General features: G+C 37.6%; 2 protein-coding genes across 3 annotated transcripts; one reads left to right on the top strand and one right to left on the bottom strand.

Annotated features, from left to right (window-relative positions):
• The first annotated feature begins 4,056 nt into the window (after positions 1 to 4,056).
• On the top strand, positions 4,057 to 12,286 carry LOC135673330 (CDPK-related kinase 5-like). Its single transcript, XM_065182208.1, has 11 exons — positions 4,057 to 4,770; positions 6,372 to 6,502; positions 7,824 to 7,865; positions 8,000 to 8,108; positions 9,444 to 9,522; positions 9,647 to 9,943; positions 10,013 to 10,125; positions 10,598 to 10,705; positions 10,799 to 10,861; positions 10,960 to 11,127; positions 11,696 to 12,286. The coding sequence occupies exons 1-11, from the start codon at positions 4,207 to 4,209 to the stop codon at positions 11,843 to 11,845; spliced, it is 1,824 nt and encodes a 607-aa protein (XP_065038280.1). The 5' UTR covers positions 4,057 to 4,206; the 3' UTR covers positions 11,846 to 12,286.
• A 6,915-nt stretch (positions 12,287 to 19,201) lies between these two features.
• Positions 19,202 to 24,490, bottom strand: LOC135673319 (transcription initiation factor IIB). Of its 2 annotated transcripts, XM_065182190.1 has the most exons (7): positions 24,138 to 24,490; positions 23,407 to 23,431; positions 20,986 to 21,115; positions 20,768 to 20,898; positions 20,517 to 20,605; positions 19,914 to 19,990; positions 19,202 to 19,842 (listed from the first exon to the last, which is right to left on the bottom strand). In XM_065182190.1, exons 1-7 carry the CDS (start codon positions 24,488 to 24,490, stop codon positions 19,709 to 19,711), a joined length of 939 nt encoding a protein of 312 aa, XP_065038262.1. In that variant the 3' UTR covers positions 19,202 to 19,708. The 2 variants fall into 2 exon arrangements, with proteins under 2 accessions (XP_065038262.1, XP_065038270.1); XM_065182198.1 differs by lacking the exons at positions 19,202 to 19,842; positions 19,914 to 19,990 and adding an exon at positions 20,002 to 20,077.
• Between the last annotated feature and the right edge of the window lie 17 nt (positions 24,491 to 24,507).

Here is a 24,507-nt window from a genome sequence, read left to right as displayed (position 1 = left end):
AATTCACCGGTCACGAGGAGTAACTATTGACATCATTTCGTGGACGACGATCACCATCTGATCCTTCTGCGACGGGACTTCCAACGTTCCGACTCCCGACGTCACTTGTCACCTTGTGTGCTTTTCTTCGTGGATCGGGTATTCGATTTGCGGGTCGGGTATGAAATTTCTAGTTCTTCGGAATATGATGGTTGTTTCTTCCTCACTATCTTTGGAGAAAAGATAAATTTTAAATTTAAAACAAGGTAAATCCGAATTAATTACTTTTATATTATTTTTATCCACTCTAATTAATATTCTAATATCTTTCTCATCAATATTTAGAGATAGATAAATGATATATTTATAAAATAAAGATTTTCCTTTTTTTTTAGGTAGAAGTCTTTTTATACTTGAATTTTATTTGCTTTTGTTGAACACATTACAGACAATAATAAAACAAAAAAAAAACACTTATTGATCCTAATATTATATAAAACAGATAAGTATTCTGAGGTAAAGGATTTCTAAACAGTGTGGGGGGGAAAGAGAGTATCCCAAAATCTATTTTTGATCCCAAAATCTATTACATTGTTACTATTAATCTTCTAGTTATATATAGCTTTATTTGAGTTAAGTCATTAATCAAAATATTATCGAGCTTTAACATAATACATATGAGGTATAATAATCTGATGAATCCTTTGACTCTGTCTTAGCTCTAATATCAAATGTCATTATTTTAATTTGATAGACTAACTAATAGTAAAATATTTTAATTTTATTGAGTATAAATCACTAAAATTAATAATTATATATTTATTATTTTTTATCATTTAATTAGGATGTTTCAAAAAATTTATATTATATATACAAGAAATTTATCCAAAAAGATTGAACGGAAGAAACTCATGATTTTTTTTTCTTGAAAGTATGAAAATGAATGAACTCATGAACTAAAGCTCCCTGAACTAAAGATCCTATTGTAGTTGATTGTGACTTCATAGATCCACAACAAAAGACAGAGACATAGAAACACTTGTTACCCTTAATTATACAGTGTATGGGGCCAAGAAAGCCTTTTTAGCTAGAAACAAATATCAAATCCATCAGTCAAAGACTTGCCGAAATCATGGACTGAGTAGTTGTACTCCCGGGAGAAAAAGGGATGAGCATTTGTCCTGTGATCATCTCTCCAGAATTGCCTTGAGGAATCACATGAAATGATTGCCTGTTCTCGTAACACTGCTCTATGAGACAAGCTTACAGCATAATGATCACAGAATTTGCAGTGGAGAACCCACCCAACAGCACTCATCATCAAGCTCTGCTCCATTGTCTCGGTGGTGGCGAGTGAGGGAATCACCAGCGATTGCCTCCCAACCATCCTACATATTCCTCCACATCCTTTGACTACCTTTTTGGATTCAAAGGAAGCTGAGCCGCATTTGAAATCACCCATGTTGGATGTTGCTACGATGATTGCTTGGTTGACTTCTTTTTCCTCTGATAGATAGAGAACTGATTCATCCTCCCTATCGACTGTGCAGATTCATCATTCATCGAACTGGCTAGCCTCTAAATTTATCGTAGTAGCCATCAAGAAGTGATGTTCATATATGATTAGAGTGCCACCATTGCTGTGTTTCAGGTTCATCAAGTTGACTTTCTGGTCAATTCAGATGCATTGGTCAACAAGTTATGCCATCCAGTGGCAAGTACTGGAGCTTTGATCATGATGTCCATCGATTGCCAAGCCTAGTTGAGAAGTCAACCCGTGGATGCCATCAAGTAACACCGACTTGATCATGCTCTGAAAAGGAGTGTTGTGTGCAGAGATCTGCTGCTTCTCTCCCCCCAGAGAATGATCCCCAGTCTTCTGCCTTCATCATCTTTGTCGACTGCACTTCTTCCCCAGGTCGTAAGCAGCAGTGATAGATTGCCTAAGCCTTTATATCCCATCCCGGATTAAATTAAGGTCTTCTCCAACCAAGATTCTCAAATAGAATTAGTTCTGAAAGTTTCAGCTCAAGTCCAAACTCATTAGAATTCTGCAATATAGATGATGTAACTGTGTGTGCACTATTCTGCAATTAACATTCTGATATCCATGAGAGAGAGAGAGAGATCAAAAAAGCATTTTTAATTTGGAGCCCTTTAATCACCTTCTTCGATCCACCAATTCACATTCTTTTTGCTTCCATGATCAATGAACTGTTCACAATCACTCAGAACTTTAATCAGTAAGATCAAGTTCTTTCTCATACAGATGTTGAGAGAGAGGCATTTAGTTTGTTCAGAAATCCTAGAACAGATGGTGAGCTGATGCTTTTGACGCTCAGAATCATGATTTATTGTCTTACAAGTCTGATTTGTAGAAACACTTGTGCAAGAACAAAAAAAACAAAAGGAATGGAAGATCATTGACTGACAACTTCGATCACCAAACCTTGTTTTTATAATCAAACCATGTCCTTGTGGTGTGTTGGCTGACAGATCGCAGAATAGAATCCCCCCCAACCACCTAAATGAAGAAATCAGATATCAAACTCCAACTTATCCCCTCGTTAATCATCTCAGATCTCATAACTCACTTTGGACAGTAGCAGACAAGATGGTCCTCGAGGAAGAGAACAAACCACTCCCTTACATTATTGCCCATAAACTGTCCTCAACCTGCACATGATCACCTTAGAAAACAACATCTACATCACAGTGACAGAGAAATGCCAAATTGACGATGGACCAGAAGTATTGAATCACCCAACTGCTAGTGGAACTCCACACCACCTTCCCCCTTGTGCTGTAATATTCCCACAGTAGTCTCCCCTCTCCATTATTAAATGCACTCACTTCCACTCTTGTGAAAGACCCAAACTCTTTATCATTCTTACCACCCACTACTTAATTATGTGGTACCCTCAACATCAGAATATGTCAACCCTTGTGGTACCATGAATCTTTTGAACTCTTTTGCCCCAGTTGGTAGAAGGATTCAAATCCCAAAGTTTCTTCACATATTCAAAACAACAATTAAATTTGGAGGAAAAACATACAAAAATTTGCCCCCAAAAAAAGTGGAAAATATTGTTACTAGGGAGCTTTATAATGGTCCGGCGGAAGAGCATACCGCTCTCTATAAATACGTGCGCGCCGGCTACAAAATCCAACGAGCTGAAAATAATTTAATTCGCTTAACCACCGCTACGGCTACAAAGACACGACGCTCCGGCGGAACTCCTTAACTAAACTGATCCTTTTAGTAAACCACCACTCTTATGCGGCCACGTTTCTCCCCTCTCGTTCACCCAATAGCTTATCCGGACGACAGTTTGTGAAGGGGGAGCATCGAAAACATGCCGGTGAACAGTCACGCGTGTCGACGTCTCCGATTACTGCGCCGTCGTCTGTTTCGCCCCTCCGTGGACGCGATCCCCGCTACGCAGCGTCGTTCGAGGAATTCTTTTTCTACCCTGTTTCTTTACCCGCATCCGTTGCCGTTCTGGTGATTAACGCAAACGTCGGTCCGTTTTGGACCCACATCACAGAGAGATCACGCGGGTAGATTTTTACGGGGTGCGGAAAGCATTCCTGCTGTTGTTTTCGTACTTTTAACGAGTACCAGCTTTTACTTAGAAAGAGATCCGGTCACCTGCGGCGAGGAGGTGAGCGTAACTGCGTAAGTATTTACACATGATGGGATCCTATGTGCCACCAGCATCTCTACGTATACGGTACATGTCATGCTCCTTTATGGCCATCACGTTCTACATGATGACACGCATGATGTAGCGGAAGCTCTTATGTTTTGTAGAATGCATGACATGAAAACTATGTCATGCTCAAATATCTATTTTGTAGTTCATAAAAAGGCACATTGATACGCACACTAATGTCCATAGTTTTGAGTAGCGTAAGACCACAGGGAGTTGCATTTGTATGGGCACAAGTTGCCGTATTGTTCACCGGCGGTGTTGGAACCTTATTATTTCTTTCCTTAAAACACCCATTCGTTACCACAATTTTACAGTAACCTATCTAGCTTTACTGCTGGGCTCCAAGTAGGGAGCGATACAAAAGGCAGAGAAGCAAACCTCCGAGGGAGAGAGAGAGAGAGAGAGAGTGTGTGTGTGTGAGTTATGAGGACGCCATTGGCGATCTAGGGTTTGAAAATCGTTCCTCTTTTCTTCTTCTTCCTGGATCTCCGAGCTAAGACTGAAGTAAAAGATGGGTATTTGCTACGGGAAGCTCGCTTCGCCGGAGAACCATGACCCATCGTTGTCTCCGACGCCCAAGAAGAAGGAAGAAGTGTCGACAAAGAAGGAAGGTGAGGGGGAGCCGGGGGTGACGGTTGCGGAGGAGAGGACATCTAAGCCCTGGACCTCTCCTTTCTTCCCTTTCTATAGCCCCAGTCCTGCGCACAGCCTCTTCTCCAAGAAATCCCCCTCCGTCGCCTCTGAAGGTGGTGGGTCGGCTACGGCCACTCCGAGGAGGTTCTTCAAGAGACCGTTCCCGCCGCCGTCTCCGGCGAAGCACATCCGGGCCCTCCTCGCCCGGCGGCATGGGTCGGTGAAGCCAAACGAGGCGGCCATTCCCGAGGACGAGGGGGAGGAGGGGCGTGCAGTGGCCGGGCTGGATAAGAGCTTCGGGTTCTCTAAGGGGTTCACGAGCAAGTATGAGATCGGTGAGGAGGTTGGGCGTGGGCATTTTGGGTATACGTGCACCGCCAAGCTCAAGAAGGGCGAGAGCAACGGACAGCAGGTGGCGGTCAAGGTCATCCCGAAGGCTAAGGTGCAGCAAAAATCTATTCTTTTTGCAAGATTTCCCCTACTTTGTCGCTTCGTACTTGCCAACTTTGCTTCGTTGATGTTTTCTTGTGGACAGTTCCGTTGACAGTCAGATCCGACAATTAATTTTAGTCAAAGTAATGCATCATTAGCTGCTTAAAATTTGTTGGTAATGCTGTGTCTTGTAGCATGCTGCTGGATAAGTGGTTTGCTCCACAGCATATCAATTTTGTTAGTATTGCTAGTTTCTCTTTTTCCCTTCTAAAAGTACTGGTGGATGCCATCAAATATTGATTTTTGAAACAATTGATATGGGATGTGCTCTGTTTCTTTAAAAAGATTGCAACTTCTTGGGCAAAGACAAAGATACCCTCCCGGGCGCTAAGGAAGCATAATTTTGTTAATGGTCCATTGTGATTGATAATTATTGTTGTTGTTATCGAGAAGTGAATGACTACTTGAAGCTCAAAACAGTAACTTGTCATGTAGCTTTGATGCCCAGTCGTGTGTGAATGTTTATGGGCTGGAATCAAGAAAGTTATTGGATTTTCCTTGGGTTTCACTACATTGGGATGTTCTAGATTTAGCATGAACGGAGACCAGTGTTTATTTATGATGGTTGCCAATTGAGTAGCAGGGCTTCATGAATTGTATTCTTTCCAGGATCTTGGACAACTCAAACCGCTTGACCTTTTGGTGAAAAGAAACCTGAAATTATAGATAAAATGTTTATGTTTACCGATATACTCCCTATATTTCTTCTTCCATGGAAAATGTGGACACTTTAGATAATGTTGCACTGCCACATTGACTTGATTAGTGTGGCTATAAATATATTTATTGATTCTATACAGAAAGATGCCCTAGCATTTTATTCGATGCGGTGCATCTGAATCATACATTTTCAAGTAGGATCTTTATGATTTTAAAGTTACTGAACTTGTTCCATACTTCATTTAGTTGATAGTTAGTATTGAACTGGATAGGAGACCTGAAGTATACTATTTTCTAGGCTGGTCATGCTTATTTTGTTGTCTTATGTGCACCTGCAGTCTCGTTTGATTGACTGATAAAATTTGGTAAGGGCTAGTTCAAAACTGATTCTTGATGTTAAATATTTTCTATATGCATATAAATCAACAAAAGCCCAATTTGTAGTTTACAAAATCCAATCAATAGCTTAGGCTTTGCTGTAACTTCCATTAAAGCAAAACTATTGGGTTCAGTTGCCCCTTTTAGGTTGCTCTCTTTTACGTTGTCACTAAGTTGTATTGTTAATTTCAAATGCAGTAAACATAATGCCATCTTAGCATAAATGTATTGTTCATTATTAATCATAGTTGGAAGTAAAATAACATTTTGGCGCTTTGCACAAAACTGAGGCCTTATTACTTTGTTCAGGTGCATTTCTAGTTTTATAATTTCCTTCTTTGACATCTTTTATTTCTTTCTTCATACTTGTCGTGGATATTTTTTATCACTGTTAGTCTGCATGTGATATACTTCTGGTTGTAAATCAGACAGTGCAGCTTGCTGGCCTCTTTGCTTTGTTGTAACAAAATTTTTCTATATCTGGACTTCATTTGAGCACTTAACTTTTGACAGATGACTACTGCCATAGCTATTGAGGATGTCAGAAGAGAGGTGAAGATTTTAAGAGCCTTGACAGGGCATAACAACCTAGTCCATTTTTATGATGCCTATGAAGATAATGACAATGTTTACATAATAATGGAGTAAGCTATTAGTACATTAATATTACAGTTTATTGTTATCTATCAAGTGCATGTTATTTTCTGCTGGTATATAGTGATTGCTATTTTAATATTTGTTATTAATGAGAATATGATCACTAGTGGTGAACCAGTCAGTTTGAATCTTGTTTCCTTTTTCAAAAGTAGATAGTTCCAAGATTTTCTATATTTTATTCATATGCAGTTTCTGAATTCAATGTGATCTTCAGCTTGATCCCTATTCGCATATACATGTTGGAAATCCCAAAATGCATATGCTATCTATCTTTTGTTAAATATCAATAAGAAATTTTCTGTTGTGAAGCAAGTAATCAGATATGGATGCTGATACAATAGGTTTGGATATGTTGATATGTCGAACCTTTAAAAAAGGGACACAATGATGCATGGATATGGTGATAGTTTTTTTAAATATATGATCTTGTATATGTGGCAGTTTGATATTCATTAATAATGCTAGAATGGAGTCACATATTATGTAAATAATAACATTAGCATCCCTAAACTCTCTTCACGAATAGAAAAAAATCATATAAGAGATAGCAAAATGTGATGATAAATGAAGTAAGGCCATAATTTTATTTAATCATTTTCAAATGCTTTATACAAATAATATGTAAATATCTATCATCTGCATCATAAGCAAAAAATCAATATTTTAGACATTCAAAGTTTCCTCCAGAGGAATTTACAAAGTACTCGCTCGAAATCAACAAACTGGATACTTTAAGGAAGTATTTACTATTTAATATTTTTCTATAATGTGATATGTTCAACACATATGTGACAAGCAAGTGGAACTGTCCATTTTTGTGGATTCTTCTTGAACTCACATCAAAATGTACAAAAACCTAATAAAAGTTTAAAGGTACCCACTGGTATGTTGATGCTATAATAGTATTTTGGAACTATGCTTTTACTGTGGTTTGATGCTCCTTTATTGGTTAATTTCAGCATCATAGTACGTTTTTGAAGACTACAATTATTTAGCAATTGTTTCTCACTCTTCTTGCACAAGAATTTCTTGTTAAAATTTTCTCTCTAGCAGCATGATTTATTAAAATTGAGGGTTGAAATTGAGGTCTGTTGGATTAAAAATTTATTCTTTCTTTAGGTTCTTGTTGATGCTGCCCCTAGTTTCTCATAGACGTTCTCCTTTGCTCTTATTCTGCACCATGTTGATCCGTAGTAGTATTGTTTGGTTTGACAAGCATGTGACATATAAATGCCATCTTCAAATGTAATTATAACCATTAAATTATTACTGATTAAGGATCTTGGTGGCTTACCTATCTTATTTCAGGTTATGTGAAGGAGGAGAGCTGCTAGATAGAATTCTTTCGAGGTACTTTATGGGCCAGTTCTTTGATTTAAAATATTCCTATATCCACATATTTGCTATTTGTTTGTAGATGTATTGTTTTCGGCTTTGCCTCAGATCTTATGATAGCTTATGTATATGCCTTCTTTATCGAGAAGGGGTGGAAAATACTCGGAAGATGATGCAAAGGCTGTCATGGTACAGATACTGAATGTTGTTGCATTCTGCCATCTCCAAGGAGTGGTTCACCGTGATCTTAAACCGGAGGTAATGAGTCAGGGAAATCTTATGGTCTTTGATGGTGATTTTTAGGTAGATTATTATATGATTATATTGTTGATGGACATTATACTTGAAGGCACAGGTCTTTTTGGATCTTATTATGAGTCTCAGATCTGCTCTCTGTTAGCTTTCTGTGGAACTGTAATAATGTTCTTTTTAGGGTTAGGGATGTGTGGTTATTGATTAAAGGAACATGAATTAGATGGTTAACAAGCACTTTTTCTGTGTACCCTAGTAATAATGTACTTCATGTCTTCTTTTTTTTTTTGTGTCTCTACAACTTGAAACTTCTGTCTGTAGTTGTTTAAGTTTGCAGCATTTCTAGTTTAACTAGCCATGACTTTTTTTTTTTGACCTTGCATGAAGGTTAATAAATTTCTCACCTTTCTTAATATTGTGGCCGGTTAGGAGATCTTCTTTCCATTTATTTTGATGTATTGTTGTATTTTCTTGATAATGTGTGTAACTGGAGTGACTATTGCTTCCATGATGTCTTTGAATCATTCTTTATGAGTTTCACAGTAATCTGATGAGCTATCTTCTCAAGCTTTCTTTTTGGTAGTAAAGGTTATTGTGTTTGTATTACTTACTATTGCTTTAATGTTCATATTGCTAGTATCTGCTAACTATTTTTTTTTTCAATGCATATATATAAGTTAGTTGCAGATAGCTAGATTTGTAGATAGAAGTAATTAGCAAAGTGGTACAAGTATTGCTGCAAGAGATTGCCACTATCGAGGAATAATATCCTTCAGCTTTGAATTTTGTATCCGTTAAATTTACACAGCAGAATTGGTTTCTCAATTTTGATAGCGGATCAGTTCCTTTTCAAGGTAGTATTGTCTATTGCTTAAGTTGGACGATCTATACCTCTATTTTTTCCAGATCTAGTTGAAATTTGCATCTGATTAAACTAGGGTCAAAACATTGCCCTGTGAAAGCTTGTATTGCAGGAGTCTTGGGAATAGTAAAACCAAGTTGCCTTTTTATTGTATTTATCTTCTGTGGGCATTACGAAAGGAACCTAAATTCTGTAATTACCTAATATCCTTGTCAGGCCTTTTTATTTACTTACTTGAAGCTTCTACTTAGTTTACATATTATCTGTCTTCCTTGCTGCAATACCTGTGCTTATTTGTGGTGAGAATTAATATACACTTCCCTCACCAATTTGTTTTAATTTTTGTTTACCTGGCAGGTCTATTGAGATGTCTATTTATGGTTGTTTTATTCACCCTAAATGGTCATGGTTTATCTTTTTTTAATATTTGGCTAAATATTGTGTTTTTTAATAAATAGTGGTTGCTTTCTTTTCCTCAGAATTTTCTTTTTACTTCCAAGGATGAGAATTCCCAGCTGAAGGCTATAGATTTTGGTTTATCAGACTTTGTAAAACCAGGTTAGTTCATGTTGTCTGTTATATGTTCCCTGGCTAGCAGTTTCAATTGTTAGTTATATCTCAATTGCCCATCTAATCTCTATATCTGGACTGTTTCTAAAAATTTGGCATTTGTGATCTTTAGATGAAAGATTGAATGACATTGTTGGTAGTGCATATTATGTTGCACCCGAAGTTTTGCATAGATCTTACAGCACAGAAGCAGATGTGTGGAGTATTGGCGTAATTGCATATATTCTTCTATGTGGCAGTCGCCCATTTTGGGCTCGAACAGAGTCTGGTATCTTTAGGGCAGTATTAAAAGCTGATCCAAGTTTTACAGAACTTCCTTGGCCTTCTCTCTCTCCTGAGGCCAAAGATTTTGTGAAGCGCTTGTTAAGTAAGGATCCACGAAGAAGAATGACGGCTTCTCAAGCTCTATGTGAGCATCCTCATGGATTCTGTCTAATTATGTTGTTTCTCCAAAGAACTAACTACTTCCTGTTTGCAGGTCATCCGTGGACTAGAAATTACAATGATATCAAAGTTCCACTAGATATCCTTATATTTCGACTAATTAAAGCTTATCTACGTTCGTCGTCTCTCCGTAAGGCTGCTTTAAGGGTGGGTGCTATCATGAATTTCATTTATATCATTCAACTTATATGTGATTCTAAATGCATGGAGTGCTTTTTAACGACTTCAATTGCCCTGTTTCGTTCAATAAAAATCCAAGTACTTGGAATTGGCTGATGTTTAGTTCCATGGTCGAATGTAGTGTGACTGCCTTTTTAAGGTTATCCAGTATACTTTCCAGTTTGAAATTTTGTTTATTTGTGTGTTGGTTTCTAGGTAACAAGTATCCAATTTCCAGTTAACTAGATTGAAAATTATTGGTATGTATGATGATCACGATTAAGGTTTGCAATTACCTGTCGCCATATTAAGCTTCAAGAGACCCCAAATGCTAGAATTTTTAACTAAAATCTGTAAAATTGAGTTTCGGCCTCAATTGAGTGCACTGTAAATTTCAGTTTTGCTTCTATACAACTGATAATGTAAGGTAAATGATTAAATCTTTTTGTGAATGTTGCAGGCTTTGTCAAAGACATTGACCGTAGATGAATTGTTTTATCTCAAGGGACAATTTGCTCTATTGGAGCCTAACAAAAATGGGTGCATAACTCTTGAAAATATCAAGTTGGTTAGTTTTATGTACTCATTTCTTTAGAGAAATTAACTGAAGGAGATTGGATATTTAGTTGTTCTTTTATGCTGAATTTTATTTCTTGATCAGGCCTTGATGAAAAATGCAACTGATGCAATGAAGGAATCACGCGTTCAGGAATTTCTTCTTTCGGTAATGTGCAGATCTTTTGCCTAGTGCCTTTTTTACTTATTTAACATTGAACTTATTAGTTTGAGTACTCTGTGGAAACCTGTATATTGTTTTGCCAGCTCAGTGCTCTTCAATACAGAAGAATGGATTTTGATGAGTTCTGTGCAGCTGCATTAAGTGTTCATCAGCTTGAAGGTCTGGATAGATGGGAGCAACATGCCCGTTGTGCTTATGAGCTTTTTGAGAAGGACGGCAATCGGGCTATTGTAATCGAAGAACTTGCCTCGGTATGCATGATGTTCTCTTTTGCATGTGATATAGTATGAATTATCAATTGATGGATGTGTTGAGATCTTGAAGGCATTAAATAACCGTTGCAGGATTTAGTTGAAACTTGAAACCTACCTAGTCCAAAGTTGAGTGAGGTGTTGAGCTGGCAGAACTTGCATTCGTTCCCATTTGGTGCTGTCAGTTTGCCTATGTTGGCACATCATGCTTGTCACTGACCAGCATAGGGGTGTGCCATGTAATTTAAATCTGTAGCTCTGAAATATAAGGTTTTTTGCTTATATGACCCCACATAGTTGTTTTTTTCTGCACGCATATCCATATTAACCACATATATCATGAATACACACAGAAAGCACAATGTTGCATACGCTAATAGTTGGGCAATGTTGTCATTTATCTCAAGTGGTAAGGTTTGAGAAATGAGGATGGTTGGTTTTGCTTGACGTATATTTTCGGATACCGTGTGCTAGTTGTTTTATTTTTCGAAGGTTATTTGCTTGGCTTCTGTGTTGGAGTTGGCATCCTAATCAGAAATCTCCCCTCTTTTTCATATTTTAATTGCAGGAACTAGGCCTCGGCCCTTCTGTACCTGTACATGCTGTTCTACATGATTGGATAAGGCACACTGACGGGAAGCTAAGTTTTCTAGGATTTGTAAAGCTCTTGCATGGTGTGTCTAGTCGATCAGTCCAATCCCTGGCGAAGGCACGGTAGATATTATTTATGCCTCCTGTATCCTCCCTTTGTTTGATTGACCTGCCATTAGTTTGGTTTGGATGGATGACTAGAGAGCTGTCGGGTAAGGCGCTGGTTTAGATTTAAGATTGGGCTACCAAATTGTTCTGGTGGATGTGCTTTTCAGATTGTGTGCAGATGGTAGCAGATGAATGCAAGTTAATGGGGGGAAAGGGTCCTCACCACCGCAGACTGCTGCTGCATGTTGATGTCTTACCGATCCCATAGTTGTGGAGAATCAGATCATTCCAAATCAGATCATTCACGATTTGATCATGAGTTTCAACGCTGCAGTTGTTTTCAGCATCAGTTACAGTTGGTGGCATGTTAGTACTTGGTTAACTCTTTTAAGTTTCAGTAGAATGGATCTTCTCCACCAAAGATGCTATGTGTTATCCCGCTAGCCTAGAAGGGGGGGGGGGGGGGGGGGGAAAGAGGTGCTGTTTCTAATATTAACTACATCTGGTTGATCTCAAATTAAATGAAAATGGTTTTCTTGTGTGCTATATATGTTTCAGATTTACTAATTTCACCTCTTTTACTCTTTTTCTCTTGCATTAGATTTCTATCTATACCCTAAGAAACTAAACCTCAGGCAGTGCCGCCAAGCTGAGTTCTTATTCATTCGTATCGATGTGTGTATGAACTCATTAACTTGCAGTGATTAGCCAGATTTATCAGATTGCATCTAACTGTAACTCTTGGAATGCATTGAGAGAACTTTGGAAATTTACAAGGTTTTATATGCAAATATGCCTCAGTCAAGATACTTTTGGACATTTTGGAGAATGCAGGAATATAGACTTATGTTTTGCAACCAGTCGTATGCTACTACTATATCTTGGATTGTATAGCTTTCATCTTATAAATCTCGTCACATGATAGAACCATGAGGTGGTGTGTCAGTTCCGGTTCTTGCATGTCTTGTATTTTTCGGATATTGGATGCCCAATTTGCAGTTTGGTTAAGTTTTTTCCTCTCTTTGTTATATGATGATGATAAGAGATCGAGCTGCCTGTAATCTCAAATGAACACGGAGAGAACTGTGCTACCACCACCACCACCATCTCGTTTTGGCAGCTCCAAGGACAGAGTCCGCCGCCGCCGCCGGTCCATCGAGCTGTCCACCGACAAGAGAAGCAAGATGCGACGGATTTATGGTACTGCGTGATGACAGTGGGTCTCGATGCAGAGGAGACGAACGTGGTGGTGCAGATGCTGCCATGGGTATCACCTCCTCCATCGCCGACTCTTCGACGTTTCCAAGCGACAACAAGAACAAGAACATCGCTAACTCTTAAAAGCTTTCAGATGGGACAATTCACTTAGCAGACATCCGACGCATATTCCTTTGAGATCCACAACAAAAGTTGCTTTGCGTCTCTCAATGTAATACATACCCGTGCATGCATCTCTTAATATAATGCATACCATCGTATCGAAGTTTGGGCACCACATTGGAGTGTACTGCTGGCCGCACTCAGGCGAACTGTCATGACAACATACACCGTCTTACTATAGAGCATTCTAGCCACCTAACAACTGTAGAGGATGATAAGGAACCCATGCGTTCCAACCACATCACTTGCCAATTGTTTCATTGAACAACCTAGACATAATTCTTACTACCAAGCTCCGGATGTGTTATGTGTGTGTGTGTGTATATATATATATATATCTAAAGTTCTAACATTGATATGATTCAGGGAGTCATCGAGCACATTTCATGTACTTTGCGCAGGGTTTGGAACTCTAAAGTAATAGGAATAGAAAGAAAACACGTGGCAAATGCCAACTCCAACTCAAGTTTGTCTCACAAAAAAGTATTTATCTATAGAGAAAGAAAATACATGTTCTAAAGAACAAAGCTGAGAAAGTGAGCTTTGGTGGGGCAGAGAATGTTACAGTTAAGAGAAGTCATAAAATAATTGATTTGGAAGAGCATGAGATGGGATCTGAGAGATCTTGTCAGCTGGTTGGTTCCCTGTCTCCAGGAACTCGCATCATAATACTCATACAAAAACAACAAACAAAGGTTTTGAATGATCATGACTGGCCATTTTTAAATGTTCTAATGCTAGCTGTTTTCCATGGTGCAGCTACAAAATTAAATGGCAGGAGCCTGATGGTCACTGTAGATCATGCCATGCACTGGAACAACATCAAATTCTAAGTTACGTGTAGTTATTTTTATAGGAATTGTACAAAGATTTCACTGAACAAGTCTCCGATGCGTTCAACTCGATTCTTTGCAGTCATCAGGTGACTTGCAGGCCATGCCCATTAATTCTGTCAGATGAAGGCTTATATGCGTGCGTGAGTGCGTGCGTGTGTGTGTGTGTGTGTGTGAGAGAGAGAGAGAGAGAGACAGAGATCAGCAGTTCACTGAAGTCCCGTGGTGATCAGACTTCAGTCAAAGGATCCACATGGCAATGTAGCATACAACAACAAGATTGAATCCAGTGCACACACAACATGTATGTTGGTAGGCTTACAAACATAGGTGGAGCATCGGAATCTGCTCAGGCGCGACCAAATCTAATTTACCGGTGCATAAGCTTCGAGGGTTTATATATAGATATGTGCAAAAGGAGTATTCAAGTAAGCAGAATCGTCTCTTGTGATGAGAACTGCTGGTACGTGAGACGTGCAACTCGACGTGTGCTGCGCATGCATGCATGCATAAAGAATGCGCGGAAACTGATACGTGGGACGTTTAAATGCCAAAACACAATAAACTCGAGCTTTCATAACCACAAACATCGACAGTGTTTCTTCAGACAACAATCGTTCGGACTGAATGAAATTGCGGTGAAACAAAAGTAATACAGTGCGATAAGGAAAAGCCAAACCTGATCTAAACGCAGATGAACACAATACAATAATTAGAAGGAGATAAATGATGATGATGATGATGATGATGATGAAACTTATATACGAAAGATGAGAAACCAAGCATCTTAAATCACACACGTTGGATCGATCGAGCCAGATTAGTGGCCCACGCCGGGGCTGTGTCCTGGGTTTGTAGGTCGAACATCGTCGTTGCCCACCAACCGTCCGCTGCCATTGCCATTCTCTTCAGAGGGTGCAATGGTGCCTTCCACCGTTCCTTTGGAACTCATGTCACTCTGTGTCCAGCATCTGCTGCACATACTGGTCTTGGTCTTGGTCTTGGTCTTGTCTTCCTTCAGAGGTCTGCCCTCAGCAGTGAAAGCCACCCCGAGGATAATGAGAATAAGAACAACACACAGCATGGACTTGCTAACAGCCATGAGGATGGGACAGTCTCAGAGAGACAACACAGAGAGGGAGCAGGAAAGATAGGGATGGAGATGGAGATTGAATATGAGATGATTCGTTTCCTCTTCCTATCCCCTATTTATAGGTGCTCTGCAGATTCTCTTAAAACATGTTGAGCACAAAAATAAAAGCCAAAATATAAGCATGTCATTAATTAGTTTGCATGTGGCCTCTGTGACAACCTACCTATTGTATTGGTTTTGATGCTCTTCTAGCATTAGAAATTTACATTTCACAGTACATTGTTGTCACAGATGTTTGGTTATTAATTCAAGCATCCAAGAATCACATGCAGACTACAACATTTACCAGGTCGATTCATTTAAAGTGGTACTAATTCTTTGCATGTTGTCTTCATCACCTGTGAACTAGAATCAGGAAGCTCTCATTTGCTCTCCCAAGTAGCAGAGTAGGCAGTGTAGATCGAGCTTTGGAGGACCTGAAACGGAGATGGTTGGAGCCGAGAAGTCTCACCGTATACGTAGAGACTTATACCACAGTCCCAAAGACACTACGCTTTGTTCCCAGATGTGCTGCAACAAAACATGGTCCTTCTTGAAGCGAAGGAAGGTCATTGCAAGGGGGAAGAAAGAGACAGAAGAAGAAGACTGATAGCAGGTTGGCTTTGAGTTCATCGGTCACATGCTCACCGGCCAGCTTAGCCTCTGCGAATATATATAGAACTAGTTTCAGTGGACGTTGCCGGTGAGATCCGAGTAAAGCCTTGCTCGACAGAACCAGCTTTCCAACCAGAACCTGGAGACTGGAGAATCTTTTATAGCTGTACTTAAAAGCAATTCCATCTTAAGGCTCCCTGGTCCAGGGAAGGTGCGGGATATTCTCTAGCTACTATTGAGACATTCTATCGAACAGTTGCTTGCGGTATCCCATCAGAAGAGATTCCACGCGGATTCCCTTGAAGACTTGTGAAGGAGCTCGAAACTCCAAATAAAGATTCCAGTATGGCAAAAGCTGGCGAAAGGAACAGGTTATCATGTAGGATGGAGGATCCGCAGCCCTGGGTAAGTGTTGTCTTCATGTAGCCTGATTTCGTCCGAGAGATTCCTCATGCACGGGGGCGACATGGCGATGGAGGCGATCACATGCGGCTTTGTCGAGTTGCGGCGGGATGTGTTCGTGCCCCAAAGACTGCGCGAAGAGCTGCAGTTGGTAGAGACATGAGAGCCTGACATAGTGCAGAGCCATGCTCGTGTCCTTTTCTGTGGGTTCCCTTCTTCCTTCGCACAGTAGAACTCGGAAGACGAAGCAAAGATTGCAGAGTGCGATGCAGCTTATCGTGGGGTTCTCGCTCGTCAACTTCGTCGCTCACTCGCTGTTCATGTCACACATTGTGATGGTGGTGTCTTAAGATACAGAATATTGCAGGATTTCGGGCATGATAAGTGATGTGCCTACTAATAGCAGATAAGATTTTACGAGGAAATCTTATTGAGGAAATCATGAGAAAAATACTGAATATATATAAATAGCTATCAGAAACTCACTATCTAAATGAACTATGTAAATACATTTTATAGTTTATCACCACAACACTACCACCAACGAAAGCCACAAATAATGAGGGTTCAAACATGTTCTATCATTTTCAAATTTGAACAATATTAAGTGATTGTGACAGAGACCGTGAAAATTTGGCCAATAAACTGAACATTTTGATCTATACTTCAATGATCCAATAATGTGTTAGATAAAGAGACTAGGAGTATTTTTAATTTGCAGTGTTTTTTATTGATCCAAAGCACATGTTTATATTGATTGATTAAAAGATAAAATATAAATTTTTTAAAGCAATGAAAAAATCTATCATATCTCATTAAACCTTTTCATCCTAAACTATTTATTTAAATATAATTTTTTTATCTTTTATTTTATTTAATCCTAATTATTTGAATTAATGTTAACATACTCTCTTAATTAAATAGTTGTAACTTGAAGTTGTTTTCGGAATAAAATTTTTCTTTTGCTAAAGCTTTTGTGAAGATATAGACAAACTGATTTTCGGTGCTGCGTCCACCATTTTTACATCTTTAACCTTTTTCGGAATCTTCAAAGGATTTATCGGAACCATTGCTAGTTTTTGATGCTTGAGACTTCTTTGCTTCTTGCTTTTTTGAATATTCATGATCATAACTTTCTTCAAAGCTTTCATCATCATCTTCATTATTGCTAATGCTCTCCATTTTGACAATCTTCGTAACAGGTTTACCAGCGGTAGATGGAACAGAATCCGAAACTTTTCGTTTCTTGAATTGTGGCTTCTCATCGCTCTCATCAAAACTTTCATTAACTTTAGTCTTGTTCTGAGACATCTTGATATCGGTTTGAATTTTGTAGAATTCATCATGTGAGAAAGTTTATATAGACCCACAAAAATTTAGATGATGATAGCTTTTATACCATAATGTCGATTCATTAATAGTAGCATGTAAGGAGAAATCCAAAAATAATAAGAGAAACACTTTATTTTTTGTCATCCTCACAATTGCTATCAATTTTCTAATTTTCTTATCATAAGTCAAGTATTTTTTATTATAAAAAATTATATAATATCCTTTTCTATCAATAATAGTAGCACGTAAGGAGAAAACCAAAAATAACAAGGAAAATACTTTGTTTTTTTGTTATCCTCATGGTTGTTATCAATTTTCCAAGTTTCTTATCACAAATCAAACATTTTTTGTCATAAAAAATAGTATAATATTCTTTTCTCCTTAGTTGTCCTATACTAATGAGATTTTAATTTAAACTAAGAATAAGCATCATATCATCAATAATTTTTTTACTACATTTAGTGTTCATGATAACTATTCCTTTTCCTTAACTTTACTATTATTTTTCATTTATACTATAGATCTGATTGAATCATTAAGCTTTTGGAATAAATTTTTATCGCTTGTAATATGATTACTGTATCCACTATCTAAAAACCAAACAGATCTAAAATATTCTTCATCATATGCTATAAAGAAAATATTTTCTTCATCCTTTTTTTCATCATTATTTTTCTCATGATAATTTATTTGATTTTTATTCCAACAATCTTTCTGATTATATTATTTATAGTAAGAGCAAAGAGAAATATTTAGATTTTTATTTTTGAACCAATAATTTGTTCAATTCTTTTATAACAAAAACATTGATTGGTTTTTTTGTTACCTTCAATCGAATTTCTCTGACCCTCATTTGATCGATCATGAACTCTGTTATTTTGATCTTTCCCTTAATATTTAATTTTTAAAATTTTCTTTTAGTCCTTATTCCGATCTATCATTTGAAGAGCATGTTCTAAAGTTTCATATGAAGATTTGTTTATTGTTTGTTTATGAACTAAAAGAGAGCTCATTAATTAATCAATAGACAATATACTTGTATTTTTAGCTTTTTCTATAGTAACAAAAATCATATCAAATTTTGGACATAAACTTTATAGAACTTTTTCTATCATAGTTTGATGTTTTAGATTTTCATTGTAACATCTCATTTGATTCACAATAAAAGATATTTTTGAGAAGAAATCAATGATAGATTCAAAAAATTTTATCTTTCAGTATATTCCCACTTATCTGATTTTTTTTTATCTTTAATAGGATCTTATAGATCATACCTAAAAAAAACCATCTTTTACCAAATTTCATAATCCATATAAAATAAATAAAAAATTTATTTTAACAACCTAAATTTAATAATTTTCACTTTTGAAGATAGGAAGCAGTAGATTAGGGATGTATTCCTATTAATATTTTAGATTGATTTAAGAACATCTATTTATATTGATTAAAAATATAAAATATAAGTTTTTTAAAATAATAAAAAAATTATTTTATCTTAATATATTTTTTTCATCCTAATCTATTTATTTAAATCTAATTTTTTTATTTTTTATTTTATCTAATCTTAATTATTTGAATTAATCTTAACCAGTGACTCTAAAAGAGTAATGGTTACTAATCAGCAAACAATGTACTCAAATACACTTTGAACCAAACAAAACCTAAGAAAGTGCACAAAGCATCCCACAAAGTCCAGATAGAAACACTAGATTCTCTTGGGATATATACAAACATCCAAGAACGGAATTCCCACTTTGGATTCTTGGAATCAATAAAAATTACGAGAATACTGACTGAAACACTCGAATCCTATCTAATGACAACACTTTATAGCCAACAACTTGAACTTTACATGCTTTCGAATCGACAACAACAAACTTCATTCATACAAGTGATACATGAAAAGTTGTCTACCTCACTATGTTGGTGTTTTCATCTAAGTTAAACACCTACAGCAGATTGAAGCATCAGTTTAGAAAGCTCAATTCTTTGCAAATCAGATACAACACCTTGGTCGAGAAGTTCCTAGATAAATGAAAGGATCACCGCTCAGTTAATGCTGTTGATCAGGTCAGATCAAGTTCACAACTAAACATTGCATCAGTCGATACTATCATACCATCCATAGCTGGATGTATGATTGTACCTGAAGATGTATCAGGTTTTCGGACACTCTTCTGAGAACAAATTATGGGCTGCAGAGGTTCTTTAGGTCCTCCTCTTTTGCAAAGGAGGTTGGAATGATCCTTGAAGAATAAGGATAGAGATCTTTGTAGGAGTTCCGGATGGTGCCTTCTGCTACTCCGGTTGCCAGGGATATGTCTGCAAGCATAAATATGTTAAAGACACGGAACATGTGAATCACGACAGACGTGAAAACAGGAATGCAAAACCTTTGAGAGGCTTCTTGTCATCTGATAACTGTGTTATCATGTAAATGATAGCCGCCGCAATTGATATAGGACTTCTCCTGCACAAGGTTTCTGCGGTCAGGATCTAATCCCTCTTGTAAAGGCCACAGTTCCACACATAAAACTTAAGAGACAGTGTTAACATTCTGCAAAAAAAAAACCCTGTTCTTCACTATGACATCTAACATTCATGTCAAACAAGTACAGATTCTGACTTTTTTAACAACTTGTATTTATCAAATTCCATAGTTACCAGAGTGAATTAGGTAAAGGGTCTATAGCATGTACGACACCATTATCCTATCATAATGTGCCAGCAGCAAGTACATGGCCCACCAGGTGCCTGGTTTATGATATGCTATAGATCTCAAGCTCTTCAGGTACAATACATGAACATCCAAAATGCAATCAATTCAGCTTAGAGAGGAAGAACACATAAATAACAACTAATGAATAGCTGCTGAAGAAATCATTACATAACAGATGACGTTTTACTTTCAAAATAATAACTAATTAGACCAACAAGACTAGAAAGATCCAAAGAAGTTGTCGACTATTCTTATAAGAGCATTTTAAAATCAATACCTTATATCAAGCTCTTCTGACTTCTGGACTGCTTCCTGAGCAGCTTTAACTGCTTGATTTGTCATACCAAGATGTGAACAAAAACGTCTCTGTAAATTCAAGGCCAAAACAGATAGGCAGGTTAAACAAAAAGAATATGTGCTAAAAAATGAAAAGAAACCAGAAAAATAGACAGCGAAAGACAGCTCAGACGAAGTTAAATTTCAATTAAATAGAATGTAACTAATCAAACTAACAATGCTTAAACTAACCAGAAAATCTCCAGCATGAATTGTTCCCATCTCCATTGACTGTCCCATCTCAACTTCAAGCTGTTTTACAATGAACTCCTTAGCCCGACCAATTTCTTTCTTTGCAGCTCCATTGGCAACAGAGCAAATTTCTAGTTGAGGGAATCATATCAGTTAAACTAACAAATATCAAAATAGAAAATAATAATCAGCAAAGAAACTAAAACTAAGCTACAAACCCTTCACAGTTCGAGGCCTGTCTTCCTGTCGGCAAGCAATGTATAGACAAGCAGCTAAAATTGCATCTTGATTTCGCCCTCTAATAGACTTAAGATCTTCAATTTTCTTGTATATCTCATTGGCCCGGTCCTTCAAGAAGACATAAGATGGTCATTAAGGAGTAAGGGACCAAACAAAAAATGCACAAGAACCTAGCCAGCCAAGTCAATAGTTACCTGCCAACAATGATTTCCATAAAGGCTATTGATAAAGCCAATACTAATGTATAATTTCAGAAAGCACATAATTACCAAAGCAACATAATAACTCATGTATAATCCATGGAGCATGAAAGAAAAAGAGATGAACAAATACTTGGAGAGAACATGTCTAATACAGGTATTACATACATGACAAAGAACCTAAAATGAAGAATTAATTAAAGATTGATATGATCTGATGCTTAGAGTATACTAAAAGTTGCATCGCAAAATTCTGTATCAAACCCTACCACAACCCCAGCATGAACATAAAATGATGGATATAACATATTTCACCCTGATTTTCTGATGAAATGACTGGTGCAATGTTCATGTTACAAAATTGTTATTTTGTAAGCTTAAAGGCTGGTGATGCCAGTAGCACATGCACCACCAGAACTGAGCTTTCGATCAGACCATGAACATCTTAACATATGTATAGGCCCAATTGAATATAACAAACCATCTCATTCTACAATGACAAACAAATGTATCTCTCCATATATTTTGGTATTCCTGGAGAAATGGAGGCAGCACGTAGCAGAAACATATTTCACCCTTGGTTGCATGCTGCCAGGACAAACAAATGTTGCATGTATGCAGTGTTCATTCATTGTGTAAGAAAGGTGCCTGAATGTATGTATCTCTGGCTTTTTACATGTTGGATAAGTGCTCATCAAGTGCATATATTGATGGTATCAATGAGCATCAATTTTGCAACATAATATTTTATTAAAATGATTATCGATTAAGGGTCCAGTGACTTGTCTTAGCATGGACATAATAAAAAAGAAAGTTAGAGAACAATAATTGGTGCAGGAACTTGTAAGTTAACACCAAACAATACAAAACAGTACAAGGGGGACTTCAACGAAATTATACTTCCCGATTATAAATTATCCAACAATTGAAGAACCGAAAACAAAGTCTAATCCAGAACTGAATAAACTAAGCAAAAATTTTAAGATCCAAGACTTAACTAAAATATCAACACATCATAATTAATCAACCAAGTCCCATTTGTCCAGCATGCAAAAATAACAGTTTCCAATTAGTTTAATTGTACATTCTCAACACAATAAAGCTTTTCACTATGCAAGAATAACTCAAGCCATAGAGTCTCCATCCGATGGACCCTAAAAACATTACTACCATGTCCACAAAAGTTCAAAATGAGCACTAAAGCACCCTACATCTGTCATAAGCGACCTAAGAATATCGATGATCATCCTCCACTCCGATTCCTCTGCAGTGAAGAGAGTAAACCTCAAATACCCTGCCGCCTTTAGAAGGTGAAGCTACCAAACCTTTAAATTTCCACTCAAGCTCTCGCCAATTAAAATTGCTTAAATTACTTGCTAGGGGTTTATCATCCAATAACTGAGAGCCACAAGTAAACCATTAAAAATAACATCCCAATAATAGACATTTTCTCTAGGTCCAACCATTGGACCCAAGCAGTTTGTATGGATATGAAATAAGGAAGAACTAATAAAAAGCATCAGAAACTCTGCACTGTTGCTTTCTACAACGTCCAAGAATGAAAATCGCTAAACAGTCTACCTGGCATCAATATTGACAGCCTCTTAACCGGACCAATGAATCAACCACCTAGCATTTATTCAAGCTAGACAATTCTACTAAAACACAGACCAATATTCATTAATTCTCCAAATTAGATAATATATTTTCCATGCACAACAAATTGAACTGTTGATTGAAACTCAACCACTCTTGACAGATAAGGATACCATTACCAACATAAGTCCCTTGCTTTAACATATATATCATAACCACAAAACAAACCTCTTCTAGTTTTTGTTATCATCTTTTTACTTGGATGAATCTAAAAGGCCCACGAAGCCTTACCTTTGTTTTCATCTGACATCGCGAATGATAATGAAGTCCTACAGTCTACTAACTTTTGTAGACACAAAAGGATGACACATGGCTAAAATAAATGACATGACATTGTGGCCGTTGAAATAACCAACTGATTAAAAAAAGTCAGGCACATAGTAAAATTGATTAGATTTGTTAGTGATAATTTATTCGCAAGACAACCAACTCAACCAATTATCACGGATTGAAGCTTCCCAGCAAGATTCGTGCTCTAAAAAATTTATTCCAAGGAAAAGGGTCATAAAACAAAAAAAAACTACAGAAAGGCAAAATTTGTACCTTGATAGTGGCAACAAGGCCCAACCTGGGACCAAAAAGGAAAAAATGTCAGCACCTGCTTTAGTAATCATTCCATTCAAAGAAATGCATAGCACAAACTAACTTTATCTCGATGTCCATAGATCATGATTCAGAGGGAAAAGACACATGCTTAAGTCTAGGTAGATGAAAAATAGAAAGGATATCACAAATTCAAAAGTTACATGAAGCATTCCACAATTGACAAGTATTGAGAAGGATGAAAGTTGTTTTTGTATTTATGGTTGGGGAAGAACCAATCAAGCCCATGGATGATGATTGATGATGATTTTAAACTCAGATATTGAAGCAAAATTGTACAAGCCCATGGATGTGTCATGAACAGCAGCAGCAGATTCTAGTCAAAGACAAGTCCTTGGATGTTTTAAGGTTATTATCGCTTGATGATAATTATTTTTGAAAAAAAATCTATTATAATCAGAAATGTGCTCAACTCAAAAATCCATTTTCTAGTTTAGAAAATATCCCACTTTGATATTACTAAAAAATACAAAAAGATTTTCCCTGAAAACAGTCATAAAAGAACACTAGAATCAGATTCATGAGTTCGCGCCCAAAGATCCTCTCTCTTTTAGTCATTATTTCAAAAAAAAAAAAAAGACCTTTTTCTTTTTTACATTCCCTCGCGAAACACGGCACCGCTCAATCCAAAATAGCAGCTCAATAAATGGGAAGATGGAGGAAGGGGGGACCTGTCGGCCATGGTGGCGATGGTCTTGAAAGCAAGGATGAGGTTGCGGTCGGGGTTGGCGCCGCGGCTCTGCCACCGGCCGAGGGAGGAGGAGAGGAACTCGGCCTGCGCGCCGTTGGGCTTGGAGATGACGGTGGAGAGGCCACCGTCGGTGAGAAGGGGGTTGGTGGGCCCGCCGACACGAACGGGGTCGTTGTCGGCGGACTCGTTGGCGAAGGTGCGCCACTCCGAGGTCACGTCGATGGAGTGCGCCTCCAGCACCAGCCCGCACTCGGAGCACACCGTGTCCCCCGCCGAGTGGTCGAACACCACCTCCGTGCTCCGCTTGCAGTCGGGGCAGAAAGCGTCCGCCATCAAACCAAAATCCCTCG

Source organism: Musa acuminata, chromosome BXJ1-1 (genome assembly GCF_036884655.1).
Source record: "Musa acuminata AAA Group cultivar baxijiao chromosome BXJ1-1, Cavendish_Baxijiao_AAA, whole genome shotgun sequence".
Lineage (NCBI taxonomy): Eukaryota > Viridiplantae > Streptophyta > Magnoliopsida > Zingiberales > Musaceae > Musa > Musa acuminata.
Note: the sequence above shows the minus strand (reverse complement) of the source record. Positions and strands in the feature narration are given on the sequence as shown.

Coding starts and splice junctions, on each gene's coding strand:
- LOC135673330 (XM_065182208.1), top strand. CDS start 4,207: ATGGGTATTTGCTACGGGAAGCTCGCTTCGCCGGAGAACCATGACCCA. Junction 9,523..9,646: donor ATCAGACTTTGTAAAACCAG/GTTAGTTCATGT, acceptor TGTGATCTTTAG/ATGAAAGATTGAATGACATT. Junction 9,944..10,012: donor GACGGCTTCTCAAGCTCTAT/GTGAGCATCCTC, acceptor TCCTGTTTGCAG/GTCATCCGTGGACTAGAAAT.
- LOC135673319 (XM_065182190.1), bottom strand. CDS start 24,490: ATGGCGGACGCTTTCTGCCCCGACTGCAAGCGGAGCACGGAGGTGGTG. Junction 21,116..23,406: donor GCCTTGTTGCCACTATCAAG/GTACAAATTTTG, acceptor GTCTTCTTGAAG/GACCGGGCCAATGAGATATA. Junction 20,899..20,985: donor CAGGCCTCGAACTGTGAAGG/GTTTGTAGCTTA, acceptor TCCCTCAACTAG/AAATTTGCTCTGTTGCCAAT.